Source organism: Meles meles, chromosome 1 (genome assembly GCF_922984935.1).
Source record: "Meles meles chromosome 1, mMelMel3.1 paternal haplotype, whole genome shotgun sequence".
NCBI classification, from domain to species: Eukaryota; Metazoa; Chordata; class Mammalia; order Carnivora; family Mustelidae; genus Meles; species Meles meles.
The window spans coordinates 29491829-29517131 of NC_060066.1; the positions used below are offsets into that span (position 1 = coordinate 29491829).

The window sequence follows — 25303 nt, forward strand, 5'->3', positions numbered from 1 at the left end:
TCTACTTTAGATAAGAGAAACTTTAATTTTTTTATTAAGGGATGTAACTTGACAACTTACAGAGAAATCATGATGCATATGTTTCCTCCTGTTCTCTGGTTCTGTGACAGCTGCATCTCAGTTCACGGTAACTTACCAGAGTATAGTGACACTCTGCTCAAGCTTCACCACCTGCATTCCCTTCGCTTTGTGTCTTTGCCTCTACTGGACAGATATCATTAGACTCACTTTTCTTTTTCTCTCCCAAGGTTGTAATTATAGGAGTATGAATTCTCCCCATGGCTTACTTTTTCTCTCATTACTCTTCTTAATGTTTCATTCCTTTCACCCTCCCCCAAGTATTATTAGTATAATTGCTATTCTTTTCCTTTTTCCTTTTTAATGAACATAGCAGTACTTTTCTAAACTGTGTTGAGTGGAACATCTGATAAATTATGTTTTGTGGTCAAATAAATTTGAAAATATGAGTGTATAATATCCCTATTATACATTAAACATGTTAGAGGTTCTAGAAATTTTGAGTAAAAGAGACAATGTAATTTTAATCAGGCGTTTCCCAACTTATTTAATCATGGAGTTCACTTGAAATTCACCTGTTATTTTCTCTTGCACACATATTAGGAAAAGTCACCCTATAAACTATGTAGTATCTCTCTTTGCCTTGCATCTACTGTGCAGGAAGTATATTAGCTCATTCATAAATTTATAGGTCTGTTAAATACGTGTGAAGTGAATGTGAATGTAGGTGAAGATTTAGAGGGAAAAAATGACAGATACTTTAGAACAGATTGTATTGTCATGTAGAACATGTGACATTGAATTGTGATTTTTGACTACTCATTGTGAAGCTTACTTGTTAACAAGTACAACCCACTTTAATAGAGTAATAGTATAAGTAAAGGTGTAGACTCAACTGTAATGTTTGTGTACTTTAAAATACCCCACCTATCTTCAAGAATAAATTCAGTTATTTTCCAAGAAATTTTCATGATACAGTTAATTTTCTTTTTTTCTATTTTGTATCTTAAATTTTATATCTTAAAATTAAGTATCATTATGCTTGATTACAGTTGGCATGTAGATCTGTCTGTGTGTATAAAAATCATTTCTACCATGAACATTTCATTTTAGGAAAACCCATTTATCAATAGCTAGAATAGGCAGAAAAATAGTCCACACCATACCTTTCCTTTATCCTTAGTGTGGCTCTTTTCAGAAGATGCCTATCAGGTACCTTCTGGGAAAGTAGACAGGCTATAGTAAAGGAAAAGGTAGATCCATCCGAAGCTGGTATTTCGGGTAGGTTAGTTACTTTGAAAGTCTAGAGCACTGTTGTCTGATGAAAACGTCTGCCAAGTGGACATATTTTACATATGTGCCATTTAATACAGTAGCAGCTAGCCATATGTGTGGCCGTTGAGGATTTGAAATGTGGCTAGTGTGCCTAAAGAACTGAATTTTAAATTTTACTTATTTTTATTAAATAGCCACTATGGCCAGTAGTGTGCTACTTTCCACATTGGAAAGCACAATCTAGAGCAGATTTCATCAGACCTAGTATTTTAAACTAGTTGTGTATTTGCAGAAAATTAGGTTATAAATATTTTTATCCCTATGAAAAAACTCTTAGTGGCATGCCTTTTAATAATATACTTAAAATACTTAATTAAAACTAATATACAAATATTTGTATAATACAGTGTTTTATTTGTAATTTTTTTATTCTAAAATACTTTGTTTTCTTACAGATACTAACAAATATGAAATTATTAAGCATGATATTCTCCGTGGAAAGTCAGTGCCACATTATGCTGCTATTGAGCCTGATGGGAAGGGTCTGATGATTGTCTCCTACAAGTCCTTCACATTTGTTCATGTTGGTCAAGATCTTGAAGAAAATAAGAATGAGACCATGTCAGAGAAAATCAAAGGTAATTTTACTCTTCACCTTCATAGAGCTTGTATGTGTTTATACAACACACATTTATGGCTGGTTTGTCTTCCTGGTTAGGTTTTGGCTTCTATTAGGACCAGACAGGTTTTAAATTTTTATTTCCCTTTATACTCGTGAGAATAGTCTTTTATAAAATGTGCTATCTAAATAGTATGAACTGTTTTAATTAGTAACTTAATTACCAAAAATATTTTTTTTAAATCTGTACATTAGGGGCGCCTGGGTGGCTCAGTGGGTTAAAGCCTCTGCCTTCAGCTCAGGTCATGATCCCAGGGTCCTGGGATTGAGCCCCACATCGGGCTCTCTGCCTGGCAGGGAGCCTGCTTCCTCCTCTCTCTCTGCCTGCCTTTCTGCCTACTTGTGATCTCTGTCAAATAAACAAATAAAATCTTTAAAAAAAAAATCTGCACATTAGCTTACCTGATACGATGTTTAATAAATACCTACTAAATGAATAAATGATGTCTCTGTTATTGGTGTTTGAGAAGCTAGCATATTAGTATTGAAAATATTAATCTTTTAAAATAAGTTAAACTCTGTTGAATATAGGTGTATACTAAGTATATGTTCTTAACTTTTAGTACTAAGATGGAAAAAAGTTCTCAAGGGCAAAATCACCAAGTTTTCCCAATGTTAAATGAATAAATGGGTGAAGGTAATGTTTTAAAATGAAGACAATTATAAGGTCTTTCAAAAGAAATTTGTATTTACTGGGGCACCTGGGTGGCTCAGTCAGTTGAGTGTTGACTCTTGGTTTTGGCTCAGATTATGAGCTCAGAGTCCTGGGATGAAGCCCTGCTTCGGCTCTGCACTCATCAGGGAGTCTGGTTGAGGGTTCTCTCCCTTTCCCCTTCCCCTGGCACTCACTCTCTCAAATAAATAAATCAAAAATAAATAAATAAATAAAAATTCTATTTCCATACAAAGAATATGTACTCTTATATTAAAGAGAATATCACTCTATAATAGTACTATTCGTATTTCTGATGTTTATTAAGCCAGAGAATAGTATATTTTACTGAACAGAGAGTTTCACAATATTTAAGTTATACATATTAATCTTTGAATGTGCCTTTTTGTTAATTACATAAAATAAAAATTAGTTTCACTATTTTTATCTAGTTAGAGCTTCCTAAACAAAAATCCTTCGAAAAGCATTGAAAATAATAACATAATAAATATTTTAAAAATATTTTCCCCAGGTTTATAGATATATGCACCTTTGAATATGAGAGTTGTGCTTGATGCCTTTTATTTAGCTTCTCAACAACTTGATTTCTTCATATGCAATGCGTTTTTTGTTAGATTTCTCTAAGACCCCTTTCCAAATAAATTCTATTCTGTATTAATTTTAGTAAAGTCTTCCAGAGCTTAGCCAAAACAGCTATTCATATCTCCAGACCACATGCCCTTTAGAACTCTCGGTGAGCAATTGCGAAGGAGTGAAAGAATGCCCTAATCTTTGGAACCATTTTACCTAGTAGCTGAGACACCCATGTGGTTCCAAGACAGATGGTAGCCTGGGAGGGATACAACATCTTTTTAAATCACTACCTACGAGTTCAGGTATTGTTTTTCTTCTTTTTCTCATTAATATTGAACTCCTCAATACATCATTAAGTCATTTCTTCCCTTTCACTGTGAAACTCAAATCGCCTGTATTTTTCTGTTTTCCTTCTAATAAACAACCTTTACTTATAAATGACAAATGTAATTTTTTTTTCATATTATGGATAATTTGTTAATTATAGCATACATTCTTAAAAATAATCTTCTGAGAATATATACTGGTTTCATTTTCTGTAAACCTCAAGAAGACTGATATTGTCTGTTGCCTGTTTGGCATTGTCATAATGATATAAATATAGCATTTTCTTTTTCCTTTTTTTTTTTTTTAAGATTTTTATTTTTATTCAACAGATAAAGAGCACAAGTAGGCAGAGCAGCAGGCAGGGGGAGAGGGAGAAGCAGGCTCTCCACTGAGCAGGGAGCCTGATGCAGGGCTTGATCCCAGGGTCCTGGGATCATGACCTGAGCGGATGGCAGCTGCTTAATGGACTGAGCCACCCAGGTGCCCCAATAGCATTTCCTTTGAAAGACTTAAGACGTGGGACGCCTGGGTAGCTCAGTCAATTAAGCATCTGCCTTTAGCTCAGATCATGATCGGGCTCCCTGCTCAGTGGGGAGCCTGCTTTTCCTTCTCCCTCTGCCATTCCCCACATTGGTGCGCTCTGGCTCTCACTCTCTAATAAAATCTTCTTTTTTTAAAAAAAAGACTTAAAACGTGATTTCTAAAAACACAGAAAGGCATTCAGCAACCAACAGTTGAGGAAATTATTTAGTTGTTTGTATAACTTTTAGTGGAGAAAGGTTTAAAAAATTCTGGCTTTCCCTTTAGCCTACTTCTATGGCCTTTAATTTTTACTTAAAACTCCTGTGATTTTGTAGACTCTTCCTCATTCCATATCTACCAGAAGTTATCCATGGAGTCATGGTTACATATAAACTGCCTTGTTAATTTTTGTGGTAGACAGAAAATTCAGTGAAACAAAGCACTTGCCTTAAGGAGTTTATAGTTATCAATCTTTTAATCTACAGTTGAAACTTCCAGTGAGTTTATGTTAAAAGTACTTCTAAAAAGGTGAGAGAGGTTCTGAGAGCCCGCTTAAAAGAATGTGATACAAGCTAGAAATTAATCCAAAGTAAAATTTTATACTAAAAATTTATTAATTTTTATATTTCTATAATATCATGCTTGTTAGATTTTATTAAACATCAAATAGAAGTGACCCTTCAAGGGGCACCTGGGTGGCTCAGTGGGTTAAAGCCTCTGCCTTCAGCTCAGGTCATGATCCTGGGGTCCTGGGATCGAGCCCTGCGTCAGGCTCTCTGCTCCACGGGGAGCCTGCTTCCTCCTCTCTCTCTGCCTGCCTCTCTGCCTAGTTGTGATTTCTCTCTGTCAAATAAATAAAATATTAAAAAAAAAAAGAGAGAGAGACGTGACCCTTCAAGAAGATATATCATACTTAATGTTATATCTTCAAGCATATCTAGTACTCACAGTTTTTACACAAAACTGAAAAATAAAAAAAGTAATAACCCCAAAACAAGAATAGTAACCCACATTTAGTGAGGGTTTATGACATATTTAATAACAAGGTTGATATTAAATATTTTATATGTATTAACTCTTAAATTTTAATAGTTCTGTGAGATATGTAAGATTTTGTTACTTTATTTCGCTGATTAGAAAAAAGAGGGTCAGAGATGAATTGCATGCCAAAATTAATAAATGGTTGAGCCAAGATTCAGGCCTATGACTAGTCAACTCTGGAGTACTAGTTCCTAACCACTTTATCATACTCCTTTTTAATGAGCATGTAGACAGATTAATGTTTATGGATATCATTAAGCAAAAGTTTATTCTTTTTGCACTTAAGCCCTGTTTTCTTATTTCATGGTTGTGGTATGAAGGGTTTTAAGGTATTTCTTCAGTAACTGGCTTTTTAGAAGATAAGCCAAAGAGATCGAGAAGGAGGTGAAGAGAGGATTCATTCATTGGTAACTTAAGACAAATACACTGACAGCCCTTGCATTTCCTATGAAATTGCTTTCATGCAACAAAGTTGTGGGATAGAATAGCTAGTTCTTTGTAAAAAAATAACATCTTTTATTTTTGTTTGGATTTGTATCTCACCAAGTAGTGGTCTCGTATGTCACAGAATTACATCATTAGGGCAAATCAAGGCAGTGGTGAAAATTTCACACAGTGGTAATGACATATTTGTCATTCTTTAGAACTAGAAATCTACTGTGTGTGTGTATGTGTGTGAAGAGAAGAGTAAGAAGGAGGAAAAGAGGGGAACTGGGAGGAAGGGAGAGAATGAATGGGGATAAAGGATTGCTTTTATTAGTATTTTATGAGTGTTTATGTCCCTGGAACATTAGGAAGCCTGGAAGAGGAAATGTCAGGTGCAATTATTATAACTCTGAAAATTCCCCAAAGAGATCTGTATGTCTTTGTTTATAAATAATTTTTTTTTGTAAAATCACTAGAAATTATGCTAAGATTCTTTTAGATAGGTGTTCTTTTGTATGCTCTAGTCTCTAACTTTATTACAGCATGTATTTTTCTTTTTCCGACAGAACCTCTATATTACTGGCAACAGACTGAAGATGATTTGACAGTAACAGTACGGCTTCCAGAAGGCAGTTCTAAGGAGGACATTCGAGTACAGTTTTTGCCTGAGCACATCAACATTGTGCTGAAGGGTCAGAGGTTTCTGGAAGGAAATCTCTATTCATCTATTGATCAAGAAAGCAGTACATGGATAATTAAAGAGAATAATAGGTATATATAGACTGTTGTATTTATATTTGAATTTCTGTTTTTTTGTTTTCTGGGTTTTTTTTTATCCTTTCCACAGTGGTTACACCAAAGTTGAATACTATAATAGGTCTGTCTATATTGCTGATTCATTTCTTTTTTTTTTTTTTAAAGATTTTATTTCTTTATTTGACAGACAGAGATCACAAGTAGGCAGAGAGGCAGGCAGAGAGGAGGAAGCAGGCTCCCCGCTGAGCAGAGAGCCCGATGTGGGGCTCGATCCCAGGACACCGGGATCATGACCTGAGCCGAAGGCAGAGGCTTAACCCACTGAGCCACCCAGGTGCCCCTTGCTGATTCATTTCTTAAGATAGATTAAAAATGGAGTTATTGTATCAAAAAGTATAATTATCAGTAAGATTAAAGATGCTACTATAGTCATAGTTTGCATTCTGTGGTAGAACTTTTCATTACCAGCTCTGAATAAAATCATAACAATATTAACAGTAATAATTAATAGATAAAAATGTTTTTGTTTTTAATGAGAGAGCCTGCACACAAGTTGGGGTAGGGCAGAGGAAGAGGGAGAAGCAGACCACCCACTGAGCAGGGAGCCCTTTGCGGGACTCAAATCCCAGGACCCCAGGGTTATGACCTGAGCCAATGGCAGACACTTAGCCTATTGAGCCACCCAGCTGCCCCTAAAATGGTTATTTATTTTAATTAATACTTAAAAAATTTTTAATTAATTTTCTCTTATTAATTTCAGTTTCCCAACTAGATAATAATTCCTGTTCTTTAAATTTTAGGTGGGTAATGGGGAGGGCACGTTTTTCATGGAGCACTGGGTGTTGTGCAAAAAGAATGAATACTGTTACACTGAAAAAAATAAATAAAATAAATTAAAATTGCAAAAAAAAAAAAAAAAAAAGATATATAAAGGGTAAACAGTACGAAGGCTCCCTCCAGCCCAAGCCCTCCAGTCCACCCTCCTCCCCATAACCACAATTATCAGTTTCCTTCTACACGTGTTTTAGGCATATTCAAGCAGATTTATATTTTTTTGAACAAAAAAGATTTCAACATAACTATATAGTTTTTTACAGCTTACTTTTGTTGACTTTCAACAGTTAATCTTGCATAACTTTCCATAAAGTATACCTAGTGATTTATTCTCCTTTATAGTTATTTATGGTATTTTATTCTATCAACTGCACAATCATTTTTTTTTTTTTTTTTTTTTTTTTTTTTTTAAGATTTTTATTTATTTATTTGACAGAGAGAGATCACAAGTAGGCAGAGAGGCAGGCAGAGAGAGTGAGAGGGAAGCAGGCTCCCTGCCGAGCAGAGAGCCCGATGCGGGACTCGATCCCAGGACCCTGAGATCATGACCTGAGCCGAAGGCAGCGGCTTAAACCACTGAGCCACCCAGGCGCCCCTGCACAATCATTTTTTAAAAATGGTCCTGTATTATTGGATATTTTGACTGTTTGCAATCTTTTGGTACAATGAATGACTTTCTACGGGCACCTGGGTGGCTCAGTGGGTTAAGCCTCTGCCTTCAGCTCAGGTCATGATCTCAGGGTCCTGGGATTGAGCCCCGAGTCGGGCTCTCTGCTCAGCAGGCTCCCTGCTGAGATCTTGTGATCTCCCTTGTGATCTCTCTCTCTCTCTCTGTCAAATAAATAAATAAATAAAAACTTAAAAAAAAATGAATGACTTTCTGAATGATTCAGCAGCTTCACTGAGTGACACAGGTGTCAAACTCAATGAATTCTACATATAAAATCTGAATTTTATCTATAAAAACCTCAGTTAAAAGGAATATGTAAAACAAATAGGTAAAGGTTGAGTGTCTTATAAAACTATAACCTTTGCTTCTGCTTTTAGTCCCCTTTGGAAATTTGTTGCCCCAGATCCTTTACACATTCCTCAGGTATTTGGATTAATAAAATTACTCTTTCATTATAAATTAAGTGTTAGTAATCACTACATTCTGTGATTAAAAAGGGTCAAATTTAGTTAGAAGTGGGTTAAAATTAGATATTTTTACCTTAAATATAATTTTCAATTTGTAATATAAGACCCATTTGAATCTTTGGTATGAGTCTAAATCCTGAGGGTCAAACAAATGGTGTCTGCTTCAAAAAAGTGTAAGCTGTATGTTTTTAGATCCTGAATTAATTTTATTCATGGGGATGTTTGGTGATTCGGTTATACTTTCTTTTTTAATGCAGTAAGAAAAATAGATTTATGAGTAAATGATGTCATTTTTGATTTATTAAGATTTATTGAACTCTTCATTATTCAATATTCAGTGAATTCAACAAAAAAGAATAATGATTTCTGTGAATCTGATCCCTTGTCTTTCTGTTTTGGCACATGGATTTTTCTTAAGCTGTTCTACTAATTCTTGGCTAACCAGTTTTAATCATGGTATATTTAAATAATCCCTGTAATTCTTCCAACATTTTTCATAATCACTCCTGCAAATGTTAATGAAAGCACTTTTACTGTAATTCTCATTAAAGTATTACTCTTCTAGTGGGAGAGTGAAAAGTTGATCTGAGCTAGATTAAAATCAATCTCATGGACATGATAGTTTTCAGAAATCCCACCTTCAAGGTGATAAAAGTCATTTATAGAATCCTTACCAACAGTCTTATAACTTCTTTCTTTAAGAATACCATACTTATTAACACATCCAGTTATGAGTAGGTACCTGATTTTGCTAACAGTTTATCCATTTACCTGGATAATAAAGATGTGGAAAAGGACACTAAGATGAAAGGAACCTTGGAATCTATTGTTTCTGGTAATCACCCATCTGACTGTGGTTGGGTCACCACAGTCAAGCACATTGGCTTTTTGCTTCATTCTTTGTGAACTTTGACATGCTAACACACTGAATTCCTAACAGAGTCTCATAAAATTACTGTTTTCTGATTTTATTTTATTTTTAATTGAATTATAATTAATATACAGTATTGTATTAGTTTCAGCTTTATAATGTAATGATTCAGTAATTCTATACTTAATGGTTATCATGATAGGTATACCCTACGTCCCTTTACATTTTTTAAAAACTTAGTTCTTTAAAACTAAGAACCTTAGTTCTTAGGTTCTTTAAGAGGGGCGCCTGGGTGGCTCAGTGGGTTAAAACTTCTGCCTTCTGCTCATGGGATGGAGTCCTGCATTAGGCTCTCTGCTCAGCGGGGAGCCTGCTTCCTCCCCTCTCTCTGCCTGCCTCTCTGCCTACTTGTAATCTTTGTCTGTCAAATAAATAAATGAAGTCTTTAAAAAAAAAGTTTCTTCTGGAAAAAAAAAAAGTTTCTTTAAGAAATATTTTATATCTCCACATTCTATTTAAACATATGAGATTTGAGAGTAACATTTATAAATTGGCAAACCAGCTGTAACATATTATTAATAGAAGTCAGGAAGCAGTAACCCAGCAGAGCTCTAGAGTTCAGCATTTAATACCTGAGTATTGTTTTCCCATTAAATTTGAGGTACTTGATTACAATTTTATATTACAAAAGATAATTACGGTGACATGTTGGTGGTGTCATTGGTTTAAAAACATGATTCTCTGTACCTGGTTAAATTATTCATATCTCTTATTTTTTAATAATGTTCCGTTTCACTTTGGAAGGATTTACTAACTAGTCTAGGTTATTATGTTATATGTTCTTTTTTGCTTGGATGATAGGATATGATACTAGTTTCAAAATGTAGAAATGCAGTTGTGTAAAAGGGTTGGACTAAGTGTGCAAATTTAAAGATGGTTCACAGATTCTTTATCAGTGAGATTGTATGAACTCTAGATAGCAACTGACGACAAACAGTACTTACATATTATGGTCATGGTAAACTTTCTTTAGTAATTGTTTACATATATTCGTTCAAAGAGGCAGAATAGTACAGTAGTGAGGAACTTGGACTTGGAGTCAGACTGCTTTCCTAGCTTGTAACTTTGGCAAGTTACTTAACCTCTCCAGTCCTTTTATTTTTTTTCTTACTTGTAAAATGAAGATGAAAATAATACTTACTTTATTTGGTTGTCATGAGCAATTGATGAGTTGAAAACACCTAAAATGCTTGACAGCACCTGGCATATGGGAAGATTAAGTACGAGTTGCTGTCATGATTCTTCTTCATTGCAATCATCATTTTCAAGATAACCTTTCTCTTAGAGACTGTATTATTGTAGTAATTTTTAATGGTAACGATAGGAACTCATTACATAGAAAAGATATTTTGTATTGTCTCTTAAAATAAGCAGTTTCAGAAAAATGTAAACTGCTGTAATTAATTCGTGAGGTGGTGATAATAACAGCCTTGAAAAAGAATAACTGATAGGTTTGCATGTTCTATTTGATAATTATGATAATAGTTATTATTGTGTCCTTGCAATTTTTCCTTGCAGTTGTGTTCCGGGGCACGGGTTAGTGGCACACATGTACCAGAGATGGCACATGGAAAGGTTGCTTTCCTATGGAACAGCTACCACCACCCCCACTTTTCTTTGTGTTACAGCAACAGCTACTTCTAAAAGCAGCTTACGTGAATTTCCCTTGCTATTCAAGAGGCACTTGGACATCTCCTATGACCATAGTCTGCCCTGACTCAACTCTTTCCCCTTCCTGCTGCATCAAACCTTAATCCCAGGATTCATTGATAGGCCCTTTTTAGCGTATTTGGAATTTGTTTTTAATGGCTTAAATGTACGGAATTAGATTTTTAGTTGGTAGAGACCAAATTAACTTTTTTCCTCCTAAAGAGTTATCAAAGTTATTTCTACTTTCTTTTCAGTTCTTTAAAATATCTATTTTAAAAATTAACATTTGTATTGATCTAAATTGCCTGATGTTTACATTAATAATTATATATCATGACTACTAGTTTGGGGACATGAAACTACTTTTTGGCTCCATGCACAAGGAGGTACCTTTAGTTATAGTCTCTGTGCAGTTAACTTTATGTGCCCACTTCAGTCATCACCCTCACCACCACCACCATTCAAATGCCTAGTAAAAGATCTCATGGATCCACGCTGCTTATTCGTCACTTACTTTTACTAACACACTGCATACGTGGAGTACAACAGTACTTCCTAGGTGGTCTCACTCTTGCCAGTCAGTCTTCTCATCAGGCCATTTGACATACCAGTTCCAGTGATATTTTTTTGTTTGTTTATTAAGTATAAGTTATTTACCCTTGGATTACAGATTTTCCATCCGTATTCCAGTATGCAGTACTAAAACTGACACATGTTTTGTAAAACATCTCTGGCTGGACACCAAAGGGGGATAAATTCAATGGAAGATTCTTCTGTTTGGTGTTGACTATATAATTCGTACAGTTGCCTAATGTAACATTACTTTTCTTGTTTAACTTCTAGCTTGGAGATTTTCTTGGTGAAAAAGAATGAAGGACTAACATGGCCAGAGCTAGTGGTTGGTGATAAACAAGGAGAGTTTATAAGAGACTCAGCACAGTGTGCTGCAATAGCTGAACGTTTAATGCATTTGACCTCTGAAGAACTGGTAAGCAATTGCAGTAGTAGTTCATTTCCCAAAGGCCCGGAAGTATGTGAGGATTATGCCATGTTTTTCAAACATTATTTTACATTTGGTAATGTTAGAGACACAGATTAGGCACTAAGGACTGGTGTTTGATTATAGCTTAAAATTCTAATACTCATTCCTTACAGTACATGAATACATGTATGTGTGGGGTCATTGTATAAGGTGGGTGTTCATGTATGTATGTATCTCTATGCACATATATATGTATACATATATACATATATATTCACACATGTACACACATAAATATATATATTCTTTAGGAGAATCAGTAGATCAATACTGGTATGGACAAAAATTATGATTTTACTGTCTACCTATGCTAATCTACTTGTCATCATTGAAATTTTTTAGGTTATCTTAGACTATCACTAGGGGTATAAATATACACTATAATTTTAATTCTCAAAGTAATTCATTGCAGTGATTATAATAATACACTACTCATTCAACTATGAGATTTTGTTGAAGTGTTCCAATCTGATAACTTTTAAGATAATGTTAAAAATTTGAATAAAGCATACTAGAATTTCAGTATATTTTTGTTCACCAAAAATTATATCAGCACATGTAAAATATCTGACTTATTGCCGCTTGGAGTTAGAACGATGAGGATAAAACTGTATGAAGACGTAGTTGTACTATAGGTTTAATTGAATCCTAAAATAGGAAGGAAATTAGAATACTGAAAGTAAATGTCTCTGTCAAAAAGAAAGCATGGCCAAAATGGAGAAACCAAGTTTCATGTCTGCCAGCAGTAAATTAAAAATTTCAGGAATCACTAGAATTCATGTGTAAGACCATGAAACTTTAATTTCATAGTCCTGGTGTTACAATAAACCATGCAGACTGCTTTGCCCTGTTAGGTTCCTTAAGCAAGTATTTATTGTGTTGTACTCTGGAATATAATATAATATAATATATTATAGTTACAGTAGTGGAGTTTTGTGGGTTTTTTTATGTTAGGAGGTTTGTTTGATATTGTAGATTATTGCTGTTAACTGCCTTTTAAACTTGATTATTTCAAATGAAGATTGGTCTGTATGAGTGTTATTTATGGCTGAAAACCAATGTGTTTGTTACATTTTAGAAAAAGACATAGAATCTTATCTGCAACTGAAGGCTGTCTCATGTGTTTCAAATCTTTATACTTTTTCTTGCCATTCTGCATTGGTTAGAACCTTTAATCCCTTGGAAAATAGAAATGATGGATAGTGAATGCAGATATTCTTGCCTCATTTGTAATTTTAGAAAAATAACTGAATATTTCACTGTTAAGTATTATGGGTTATTTTTGTCATGATGAGAACATATTCTTCCATTTGTTAAACTGAGTTTTTTGAATCATGAAAGGCTATAGAATTCTATCAAATACATTTTCTTTTTTTTGTGTGGTTTATAAACCCAAATTGGTCGTGATGTATTATCCTATTTACATATTACTGGTTTGGATTTACTAAATGTTATTGAGGACTTTTGCATCTATATTTAGGAGGAATATTGGTCTGTAGTTTTGTCTTTTTACTGTCGTTATCCAGTTTTGATATCTGGGTAATGCTGATGTCATAAGATGAGTAGGGAAGTGTTTACTGCCTGTTCTAGTTCTGGAAGAGATTGTATGGAATTGGCATTATTTCTTTAAATATAGACTTTACCAGTGAGACCATCTAGACTGGAGTTTCCTTTTTTGGAGGTTTTTAACCATGAATTTAATTTATTAGGTATAGCAATTATTTTGGGCATCTATTTCCATTGTTTTTTGTAGTAGTTTTTTCAGTTTCCAATTTCATTTCTGTTATTACATTATTTTCTCCTTTTTCCTTACTTTGGATTTATTTTGCTCTATTTTTAAAAGTGAAAGTTTAGATGATGGCTTTTTTAACCCACTTTTCTATTGAAGATACTTAATGCTATGTACTTCATTCTAAACAGTACTTGAACTTCATCCTCCCAAATTTCAGCCTATCTTCTTAACCCCATTAAGGCTTGATTTGATTTGGTACTGTATTTCCATGTTTTTTATATGCTGATATTCCTCATTTGTTCTTACTCCTAGGCAGAACTTTTCAAGAATCTCAAATGAAAGTCTAGGATGTTTATCAGGGCTTCTACATGGGCCCTGTCCTCTAATTTTTGTCTCCCGAGCACTTCAGTAACATCAACACTCAGCTTTGGAGCCCCTTGCCTACTTCTTCTTTCCGCTTCTCTTTTTCCAGCTCAGCTTGAAAATCTTTAAATGACACAGAGAAACAGCAGAGTCTTGGGTTCTCTTCTCTGCAATTCCCCTTTCTCTCTAATCTTGTCCTATTAAAATCTGGCTACCTTGATGGTCCTGACCTTTTAATTTTGCCCTTTTCAGCATACGGGTAATGCAAAGAGGAAAGGAGGGAGAAATGCAGAGGATACCTTCTGTATGCTGCTGGACATGTTTATGTTCTTGAATCACTGAAAAAATGGCCCCAGCTAATTGCTGATATTGCCTTCCCAGCCAAGCATAGCAACCAGGATTGTTTCCATCGATGTATAGGCTGGAGCAGACAACCACAACTAGGTGGCTCCATATCCCAGGTGGAACATGTACAGGTTTGATAATACAGATCTGTAACTCCCAACCGTTTAGTTGCAGGGGATTTCTCCGGTCATTTCAGTAAGTTCTCAATAACATGACAGCATTTTGGCAAATTGGGTATGTGGACATTTGGTCAGTTGTAGAATTACATATTTGTGTATGTATGTAAATGCAATTTATCTGTTGAGCATTGTGATTCTTTTACTCTGAGGGATATAAGGCCAGACAGTGATTCTTGCATTTAAGTAATGGAAATTATGAAAATTAATGATTCCATTTATCTCCACTTTTGTCTTACTAGCTATACCTCTGTTTTTGTTCGGTTGGATATTTGTATGTGTGTGTTTAGTGGTTCTGGAGTTTACACTATACACCTTTAACTCATTACCATCTTTGTCAAAAAATATTTCACTCATAACTTAAGAACTTACAGATTTCTATTCATCCTTTCTGTTATTCTTTTCATACTTTTTATTTCTTCATGTAATGAACTCAATGATACATTATTATTTTAACTTAAATCAGTGTTCTTTTCAAGAAATTAGAAATATGGGCAGAAAAATCTTAAATTGCCCCACATAGTTGTCATTTCCTTTGTTCTACATTTCTTCCTGTTGGTTCACATTTCCATCTGTTGTTATTTTTCTCCTGGCTGAAGAACTTCCTTTAGCATTTCTTATAGTATAGATTTCCTGGGTAAATTCTCTCAGCTTCTGTTTGCTACAAAAATATTAATGCTGGGGGCGCCTGGGTGGCTCAGTGGGTTGGGCCACTGCCTTCGGCTCAGGTCATGATCTCGGTGTCCTGGGATCAAGTCCCGCATCGGGCTCTCTGCTCAGCGGGGAGCCTGCTTCCCTCTCTCTCTCTGCCTGCCTCTCTATCTACTTGTGATCTCTCTCTGTCAAATAAATAAATAAAATATTAAAAAAAAATATTAATGCTGTATTCCTTTTTTAGTATCTTTGTTAAGTATGTGAGTCAAGGTCGATGGTTTCCCCCATTTCATCACTTCAGTTCTACTCTATTGTTTTCTGGCTTGCATTGTTTCTGACTAGAAGTTGACTATCATTTGTATCTTTGTTCCTCTGTTCATAATGTGTTTCTTTTCCTCCTCTGACTACTTTCTTAAGATATTTTCTTTATTACTGCTTTTCAACAATTTCATTATAATGTGATTTGCAGTGAGGTTTTTTTTTATGTTTCTTTGACCTTTTTGAATCTATAGGATTATAGTTTTCATTATTTATTGACCATTTCTTCAAATTTGTTTCCATTCTTCCTGCCCCCTTCTAATTACTCATGTGTTAGACCATTTGATACTGTTCCACAGGTCACTGCAGTTCTGGGGGTTTTTGTTGTTGTTGTTGGTCTTTTCCCTTTTTTTGGTTCTCTCTTATGTTTCATTTTAGATGAACTATTGCTTTGTTTCAAGCTCACAGGTCTTCTGCCATGTCTCATTAGTTGCCAATCCCATCTTTTTTTGGTGTCCATTTCAGATATTATATTTTCATATTTAGAAGTTCAGTTTGGTTCTTTATGTCTTCCATACCTCTGTCAACATATACATGTTTTTCTTTACATCTTTGAGTATATAGAACATGTTTATAATACCTGCTTTAATATCTTTTTCTGGTGATTTCATTATTCTGTCATTTCTGTTTTTGCTGATTAGCATTTATTGGTCATGGGCCTGAAATTTAGTTTTTAATACTGCTATAATCTTGATCTTTTTAAGAATGAAGAAATTCATTCTCTTATTGTTGAAGGTTTATTTATTTATTTTGTTTTCTGGTCTTAAGAATCCAAATCCAGATAAAGAAAAACCTCCATGTAATGCTCAAGAGTTAGAAGAATGTGACATTTTCTTTGAAGAGAGCTCCAGTTTATGCAGATTTGATGGCAGTACATTAAAAACTACTCATGTGGTAAGTTCTTGATCATTATATTTCTAAAAAATTTATGAGTAAATACAAGTTACATGAGATGATAATTGACCAAATGTGTAATTTGCAAAGCTGGCTTGATTGGCAGTTTACTGGCTATGATCTAAAACTCATCAGTCCATGAAGTTGCAGTTTCATACCACCATCCCCAATAAAACAATGTTGTGTTGTTTTGGTACTGTTGCATATTTGGTATCTTGTGATTGGCTTTTTTCTATTCAGGCTTTTATATATAGTTACAACTAATTTATAATAACCTCATATCTTTTTTCATTTGAAATTATGATATAAGTTTTCTTCATGTTCTTATTTCAATCTGGTTTAAAGGCTGAGTGACACTATATAATGTTATCTATCGTTGGTGTTCTTGTGTGTATGTGTGTATAGTAGTTGTCCTACAGATTATAGGATAGACTTTTAATACATTTTTAAAATTGCATTATTCATGATGATGCTATTTTTTAAACATCCCTTCTTTATATGAAGTCTTTTTCTATATTCAGGTGTTTTCTTTGATAGAGTTACAGAAGTCAGATTAAATCTACAGTCTCATTCATGTTAGAAGTTATTACCTATTTCATTGCATCTTTACCGGCTCCTTCACTTTTTTTGTTTGATCTTTACTAATTGGCGTGCAAGATATAGGATTTTTAGTCTGTGTGTGTGTTTTTTTTTTTTTTTTTACTGTTTCATCATAATTACTTTTGACTCTTGTGAAGAATTTTTTCCTTTGTTTTGGTGTTTCTGACTGACTTGTGTGATCTTTATAAAATGTGTTCTTAAAGAGCATGTATAGTAGTCTCCATTATAAGTAGGTTCTGTCTTCAGAAAGTTAAGAAACATACATACAGTTCCTCATTGTACCATAGTTTTTAGAGATGATAGTTGATAAAACATTTTCAGTATTTTGTACATACTCTAAAACTGTTTAATCACAAATCAGTGTTAATTGCTGGTTTAACTCCAATCATTTACTGTTTGTATAAAGTGAAAATGATCACCACAATAAGTCTAGTTAACGTTTGTCACCATATGTAGTTAGAAATTTTTCTCTTATAATGAGAACTTTTAAGGTCTGCTCTGTTAATAATTTCAAATATGAAATACTATTAACTGTAGTCACTGTGTTATACCTTATAATACCCAATACTTACTTATAACTGGAAGTTTATACCTGTTGACACCCTTAATCCATCCCCCAGCCACCATCAGGTGTGAGGTGTGAGGGCATATCTCATGGTGGTTTTGATTTACATTTCTTGATGCTTAATGTTGTTGAGCACCTTTTCATGTACAAGTTGGCCATCTGTGTAGATCTTTTTTGGACAAAAAATCTATTTAGTTCCATTAATGATTTTTTAATTGCTTTGTTTGTTTTTGGCTATGTAATTATAGTTTTTATAAATTTTGGATGTTAACACCTTATCAGATATGATTTACAGATTTTTTTTTTTTTTCCTATTCAGGAGGTTGCCTTTTCATTTTGTTGGTCATTTCCTTTGCTGTTCAGAAGTTTTTTGGTTCAAAATAGTCCCGCTTATTACTTTCGCTTTTGTTGCCTTTGCTCCAAAAAGTCATTGCCAAGACCAATGTCAAGAAGCTTAGTGCTTCTTCTGTTTTCTCTTAGGAGTTCTATGATTTCAGGTCTTAAACTTTTTAATCCATTTGAGTGAGTTTTGTGTATGATGTAAAGATAGTGGTCCAATTTATCCAGTTTTCCCAACACTGTTTTGTTAAAGGGGGACTCTCCTTTCTCCATTGTGTATTCTTGGCTCCTTTATCATAAGTTGAGCATATATGGGTGGTTTTACTTCTGGACTCTGTTCCATTTCTGTGTCTATTTTTATGCCAATACTATACTGTTTTGATTACTATAGCTTTGTAATATAGTTTGAAATCAGGAAGCGTTTTTTAAAAGATTATGTTTTAAAAGATTATATTTGGGATCTTTGGTAGTTCCATATAAATGTTAGGATTTTGTTCTGTTTCTGAGAAAAAAAACATTGGAATTTTGATAGGAATATTATTGACGCTAAATTGCTTTGCTTAATATGGACATTTTAACAATTTTTCCAGTCCATGAGCATGGAACATCTTTCCGTTTATTTTTGTTTTCTTCAGTTTCTTTCATTGGTATCTTACAGTTTTCAGTGTACAGATTGTTGACCTCCTTGGTTGAATTTATTCCTAATTTATTCTTTTCAGTGCAATTGTTAGTGAGACTATTTTCTTAATTTCTATTTCCAACAGTATGTAACTAGTATATAGAAACAATGGATTCTGTATTTTGATGCAAGCATCCTGCAACTTTACTAAATTTGTTAGTTTTAACAGTTTTTTGCTAGAGTCTTTAGGGTTTTCTATGTAATAAGTCATCTGCAAATAGTGACGGTTTTACTTCTTCCTTTGACTTGGATGCCTTTTCTTTCTTTTTCCTGCCTAACTGCTATGCTTAGGATTTCCAATACTATGTCGAATAAATGTGGTAAGAGTGGGTATCCGTTTCTTATTCTTGATCTTTGAAGAAAAACTTTTAACTTTTCACTATTGAGTTTGATATTAGCTGTGGGCTTGTCATATGTGGCCTTTATTTTGTTGAGGTGTGTTCCCTCTTTTTATAATTTTTTAGAGTTTTTATAATTTTGAATTTTGTCAGATGCTTTTTCTGCATGTATTGAAATGATCATATGATTGTTTTCTTCGTTTTATTGATGTGGAATATCATATTAATTTAGAGATACTGAACCCTTGAATTTCTGAAATAAACCTCACTTGGCCTTGTATGACCCTTTTTATGTATTAATTCATTTTGTTAATATTTCGTTGAGTTTAGCATCTGTGTTTATCATCAGTATTGACCTGTAATTTTATTTTCTTGTGGCAGTTTTGTCGTCAGGGCAATGCTGGCCTTATAAAATGAGTTTGGAAGTGTTCCCTCCTCTTCTATTTTTGGAAGACTATGAAAAAGATTGATATTAATTTTTATGTAAGTGTATGGTAGAATTCACAAGTGAAGCTGTCTTGTCCTAGACTGTATAAGGAGGTTTTTGATAACTGATCACTTGATCCATTTCTTTAGGTTGTCCTGTTTGTTGATGTATAATTGTTCATGGTAGTCTTGTGATCCTTTGTATTTCTGTGGTAACCATTGTAACTTTTTCATTTCTGATTTTGAGCTCATTCTTTTTCCTTGGCAAGTCTAAGTCTAGCTAGAGGTTTGTCAATTTTGTTTATCTTTTCTAAAGAAACAGCTTTTAGAGACTAAAAAGACAGTAGGAAAGATCAATGAAACTATCATTTATTTCTACTCTGATCTTTATTTCCTTCTTTTTACTCACTTCAGGCTTTGTTCTTTTTCTCACTCCTTGAGGTATAACATTAGGTTGTTTATTTGTGATTTTTCTTGTTTCTTGAGGTAGTAATTTATTGCTCTTCAGTCTTAGAAATGCTTTTGCTTCATTCCAAATGTTTTGGTATAATGTATTTCCATTTTCTTTTGTCTCAAGGTATTTTTTGAGTACTCTTTTGGTTTCTTTTGACCCATTGGTTGTTTTATAGCATGTTGTTTAATCTCCACATATTTCTGAATTTTCCGGTTTTATCCTTGTAAATGATTGTAGTTTCATACCATTGTGATCAGAAAAGTGCTTGATAAGATCTTAGTCTTCTTAAATTTATTAAGACTTGCTCTGTGCCTTAGTATCTCATCTGTTCTGGAGAGTGTTCCATGTTCACTTTAGAAGAATGTCTGTTCCGTTGCTTTTGGATGGAATGTTATATGTAAGTCTCTTAAGTCTGTCTTAATGATTTTTCTGAGTGGATGATCTAGCCATTGGTGAAAGTGGGATATTAAAGTCCCCTATTATTATATTATATTCCTTCAGGTCTGTTAATATTTGCTTTATGTATGTAGGTGTTTCTGTGGTGGCTTCATAAATATTGACAAATGTTACATTCTCTTATTAGAGTGACATTTTTATCATTATATAATGACTTTGTCTCTTACTACAGTCTTTGTCTTAAAGTCTGTTTTGTCTGATGTAAGTATAGCTACCCCAACTTTCTTTAGGTTTCCACTGAATGAAGTATTTTCACCATCCCTTCACTTTTGATCTATGTGTGTCCTTACATCTGAAGTGAGTCTCTTCTAGGCAGCATATAGATGGGTCCTGGTTTGTTTTTGTTTTTGTTTTTGTTTTTGTTTTTTCTTCTTCTTTTTCTTTAAGCCACTCAGTATTTTTATTGGAGAGTTTATTTACATTTTAATTAGTTATTGGTAGGTATTTACTTATTGCCATTTTGCTACTTATTTTCTGGCTATTTTGTAGTTTCTCTGTTCTGCTCTTCTCTCTCTTTCTTTGTGATTTGATGATTTTCCAGAGTGGTATGCTTAGATTCCTTTATCTTTTGTGTATGTACTGTAGGTTTTTGCTTAATGGTTACCATGAAGTTTATTTACATTTAACAGCTTATATAACTGTTTTATGTTGATACAGCTTAAGTCTGAATGCATTTTAAGGCTCTAAATTTTTACTCCCTGCAACATTTAATGTTTCTAATGCACGATTAACATTTTTAGTTTTATGTATCCCTTAACATATTGTTGCAGTTATATTTTTACTACTTTCATCTTTTAACCTTCATATTACCTTTTACAAGTGATTAATCTGCCATCTTTACAACATTAAATTATTTTGAAAATTAGTATGTATTTACCTTTACCAGTGAGATTTATATTTTCACATGTTTTTCTGTTACTATCTGGCCTTCTTTTTTAGAAGTCCCTTTAACATTTCTTACAAGGCCAGTGTAGTGGTGGTGAACTCCTTCAGCTCTTGCTGAAGTCTGGAAAACTGTTTCTCCTGCCATTCTGAATGAGTTAGGGTGAGTGCAGAATCTGCTTGGGATTCTTTCCCTCTCCCACACATATACATGCTCTGTGTCTGTCTGTCTCTCTCTCAAAAAAAAAAAAAAAAAAAAAAAAAGATTCTCTCCTTGTTTTTTAACTTTTGACACTTTAAATATGTCATGTCTTGGTGTGGGTCTCTTTGAATTCATCTTACTTGAAACTTTCTAGGTGTCCTGAATCTCAGTGTCTTTTGTTCCCTAGGTTAGGGATATTTTCTGTCCCTTTTTCTTCATTTTGGGACCCCAGTAATTGCAGATGTTCTGCTTGATGTTGTTCCATAAGGTCCTTAAGCTATATTTGCTGGTTTTTTTTTCCATTTTACTACTCTGATTTGGTAGGTTCTACTGCTTTATATTTGAGTTCACTTATCCTTTTTTCTGCTTCATCTAGTCTGCTGTTGAACTCTTCTTGGTATACTTTTCAGTGATTATATTCTTTAGCTCTGTGACTTCTGTTTGATACTTACTTGTATTTTCTATCTCTTTGTTGAAGTTTTTGCTTTGATTATCCATTCTTCCATGTTTGGTGAGTGTCTTTATGACTGTTATTTTCAGTTCTTCACTGGGTAAACAAAGCACTTACCTCCATTTCATTAAGACATCTTTCTGACGTCTTGTCTTGTCCTTCCTGTTTCTTAATTTTCCTGACTTTTCTGTGTTGGTTTCTATGCATTAGATAAAACACCCAACTCTCTGAATCTTGTAGGAATGGTCTCTTGTAGGAGAGGAATCTTATTATTCAGCTCGCCCCAAGCTCCTTGTTGTCTCTCAAATCTTTCTGATTCCCCAAGCAGCCTACTTGTATTTGAGGGTTTACCAACACCTGTCAGTGTCCCTAAGTGGAGAATCCCAGTCAGCAGCTGTATTCAGGCTGATTGGAAGCCTGTCCCTCAGGCAATGGCTTTTTTTTTTTTTTTAAGATTTTATTTATTTATTTGACAGAGAGACAGATCACAAGTAGGCAGAGAGGCAGGCAGAGAGGGAGAGGGAAGCAGGCTCCCTGCTGAGCAGAGAGCCCGATGCGGGACTCAATCCCAGGACCTTGGGATCATGACCTGAGCCGAAGGCAGAGGCTTTAACCCACTGAGCCATCCAGAGGCGCCCAGGCAATGGCTTTTAAAGTATGCAAAATATATAGTTATAAACAGAAGTCTCATTGTCCACCAGAACTGGGTGTCCCCGGATGGCAGCCACAAAAGTCAGGATGCCAGAGACGTGTACAAGCTCCTTTCTAGGAGTTACACTCTGGAACAAGGCAGAGGGATAGCACAACAATAGTACTATCTCCATCCCCAGAAAGTATGTCAGAAGTCCCTGTATGTGTGTCAGACCAGCAACCCAGAAGCCTGTCCCTCAGCCTGAAGTTCGAGGCCAAGCAAATAGACCTTCTTCACAGAAAGACTTGGGATAGATTTCATTCTGCTAGTGCTGTGCCCTGGTGGTGGCAGCTGGCCAAGAACTGCATCTCCAGTTGTTACTGTCCCATGGGATCCAGGAATAAAAACCCCACTGGTCCCCAGAGATAAGCAGTTAGGGGGCATCCCCTGCATAGCAGCCATAAAAACAGACGACCAGATTAAAAACTGGGGTTCTTGATGTATGTACAAGCTTCCCTCTGGAGATGCTAGCCCTGGAGCACAGCAAGGGAGGGTACAAAGATGGTGCCAACCATCTGAGGTCTCTGGAGAGGAGCATAGCTAGCTCTCAGATGTGTGTTTAATTAGAAACCTGCCCTTCAGGCTGCAGCTATGAAGATAAGCTGATAGGCCTCTTTTACAGAGAGAAAGACTGGCTACTTCAGTTTTTTGTCTCTGTACTTTTCCCTGGGGGTGGTACCTGGTTAAGAATGCTTTCTCTGTCCTATGCAGGCTTGTGGGATCTGCAAGACGAAATCCCTCTGCCAGAGCCAAGTGATCTAGAGGCCTCTCATGGGTGGCAGCCACAAAAATTGGGGCTCATTCTGAGAGGTACCTGTGCTCTGGAGTAAGGCAGAGTGAGAATGCAAAGTTGACACCTGCCATTTCTGTTTCTTAGGAGTATTCCAGTATGACCGTAGATGAGTGGTAAATTAGTTGCTTAATAAGAAGTAAGTAAGTCTGGGTACTTTGTAGTCAGCTGCCTCTACGGCTGTTAAGTCTGTGCCCCGTGGCTCTTTAATAACAGTTTCTCAGTTCAAGCTCCCTTGCTTTCAAACATAAATGTTTTGGAGACTCATCTCTCAAGTGCACACTGGTAATAAAAGGTGGGGGTGCCATCATTTCTCAGGGAGTAGCATGGTGTTCCAAGTTCCCTCTTGATTGTAGGTGACTGTGCCAGGGTTTATGGTGAGATTATGTCTCAGCCCCTCTACCTGCTTAGATACGGGTTTTTTCCCAGAGCAGATTGCTCCATATGTAGCTATAGATTCATTGTGACCATGTGAGGATCTTTCTGTGCTGCCATCTTGAACCAAATCTCTTAAATGTCTTGTCTTTGTTTCAGTTGGGTTAAATTCGAGACCAAAGTTTCTTTTTTATAATTATAAGCACTTTGATTTTTCTATTATTAGACATTTTGTATAAATAAAGATTCTGTGAAGTAAAAATACATAAACATTGCTGTTTGTGTATAAGTGGAATGCGTATAAATGGAACAGCTCCAACAAAAAAGTAATAAGTACATCTTCTTTCTAAAGGCAGAATTGGCTTGTCAGCATATTGTATGAAAGTCAAGGTCTACCTGGTTAAAGTTTCTTGGGTATCCCAAGAAACTACACATTTAACATTCACTACACATTAACATTAACTACACATTCCTCATTGGAGGAAGGGAACGAAGGAGGCTATAGTATTGCAGATGTTCTCTGCTACATCCACTTTAGGAATCAAATAGTTCTTTATTGACAATTTGTACTACTTTCTGCAGTGTTCACTTCAGGTACTCTCTTCTTGATTTCATTTGTCATAACTTTGGACAATTTGAAATTACCTGTATGTGGAAAGGTCAGTATATGTCCTTACAGTTTTAGGAAACAATACTATAACAAAAAGGTCAGAACTCTATATTATAAATGACAGATTTTTCAAAATATAAAATTCCCTGAAAGAAATGGAAATCAGGCTTAGAATTTGACATTTGGAAAATAAAATAAGTGAATATATGCAGCAACATAATAAAAAAAGTATTAAGTAGTAGATCTGAGAAAGAAAAGTAATGAAATATGGTCATCTTATTATTGGATGTAAAGCACCAATCAGAATTCAAATATAAATGAAGAGGAGGAGTTATTTTTGCTTTTGTCTAGAGCTATACTATACAAAAGAGTAGCCACTGGACACATAGTAGGTAATGAGCATTTGAAATATAGCTTTTTGAATTGAGATAAATGGTAAGTGTAAAATACACAACCAGATTTTGAAGTCTTAGAATTATTAGAGATTATAAAATACATTAGTAACTTTTATTTGAATTTTTATGTTGAGATGGAAATAGTTTAGATAATGTTCGGTTAATGTGAGTACTAGAAAATTCAAAATTATGTATGTAGTATGCAGTTTCTGCTGAATAACACTAATCTGAAATGATCAAATTAATTATAGACTTGAGCAATCAAAAGTTAATAGGATATTTTTAAAAATTATAATGAGTTTCTAAGATCACACCAGATGGTATTTTTTTTAAGATTTTTAAATTCATCTGAGAGGAAGAGAGAGACCACAAGCAGAGGGAGCAGGAGAGAAAGAGAGAAGCAGCCTTCCCACTGGGCAGGGAGCCTGACATGGGTCTCAGTTCCAGGACCTTGGGATCATGACCTGAGCCAAAGCCAGACGCTTAACCAACTAAGCCACCCAGGCTCCCCAAGACCTGATGGTATTCATCATATGCTGCTTAAAACTTGAAACCGAAATAGCTAAAGAAAAGTATTTGCAACTTATAAATAAATAAAGCCATCAAGATAAGCAGAGGAGTTACAAAAAGAAAATAATTCTTTTAGGTTAATATCTTTATGAAAGCTAGTAGAAAAGGCATGTG

The 25303-nt window shown here is 34.7% G+C and overlaps 1 protein-coding gene across 1 annotated transcript in view; it reads left to right on the forward strand.

The window, feature by feature from the left end:
- NUDCD1 (NudC domain containing 1) overlaps positions 1-25303 on the forward strand; it is an 81369-nt gene that overhangs the window by 30000 nt on the left and 26066 nt on the right. Inside the window, exons 5-8 of the mRNA XM_045982029.1 lie at positions 1749-1931; positions 6101-6305; positions 11686-11830; positions 16241-16366. Coding sequence (XP_045837985.1) covers positions 1749-1931; positions 6101-6305; positions 11686-11830; positions 16241-16366 — 659 coding nt within the window. The remainder of the gene's footprint in view (positions 1-1748; positions 1932-6100; positions 6306-11685; positions 11831-16240; positions 16367-25303) is intronic.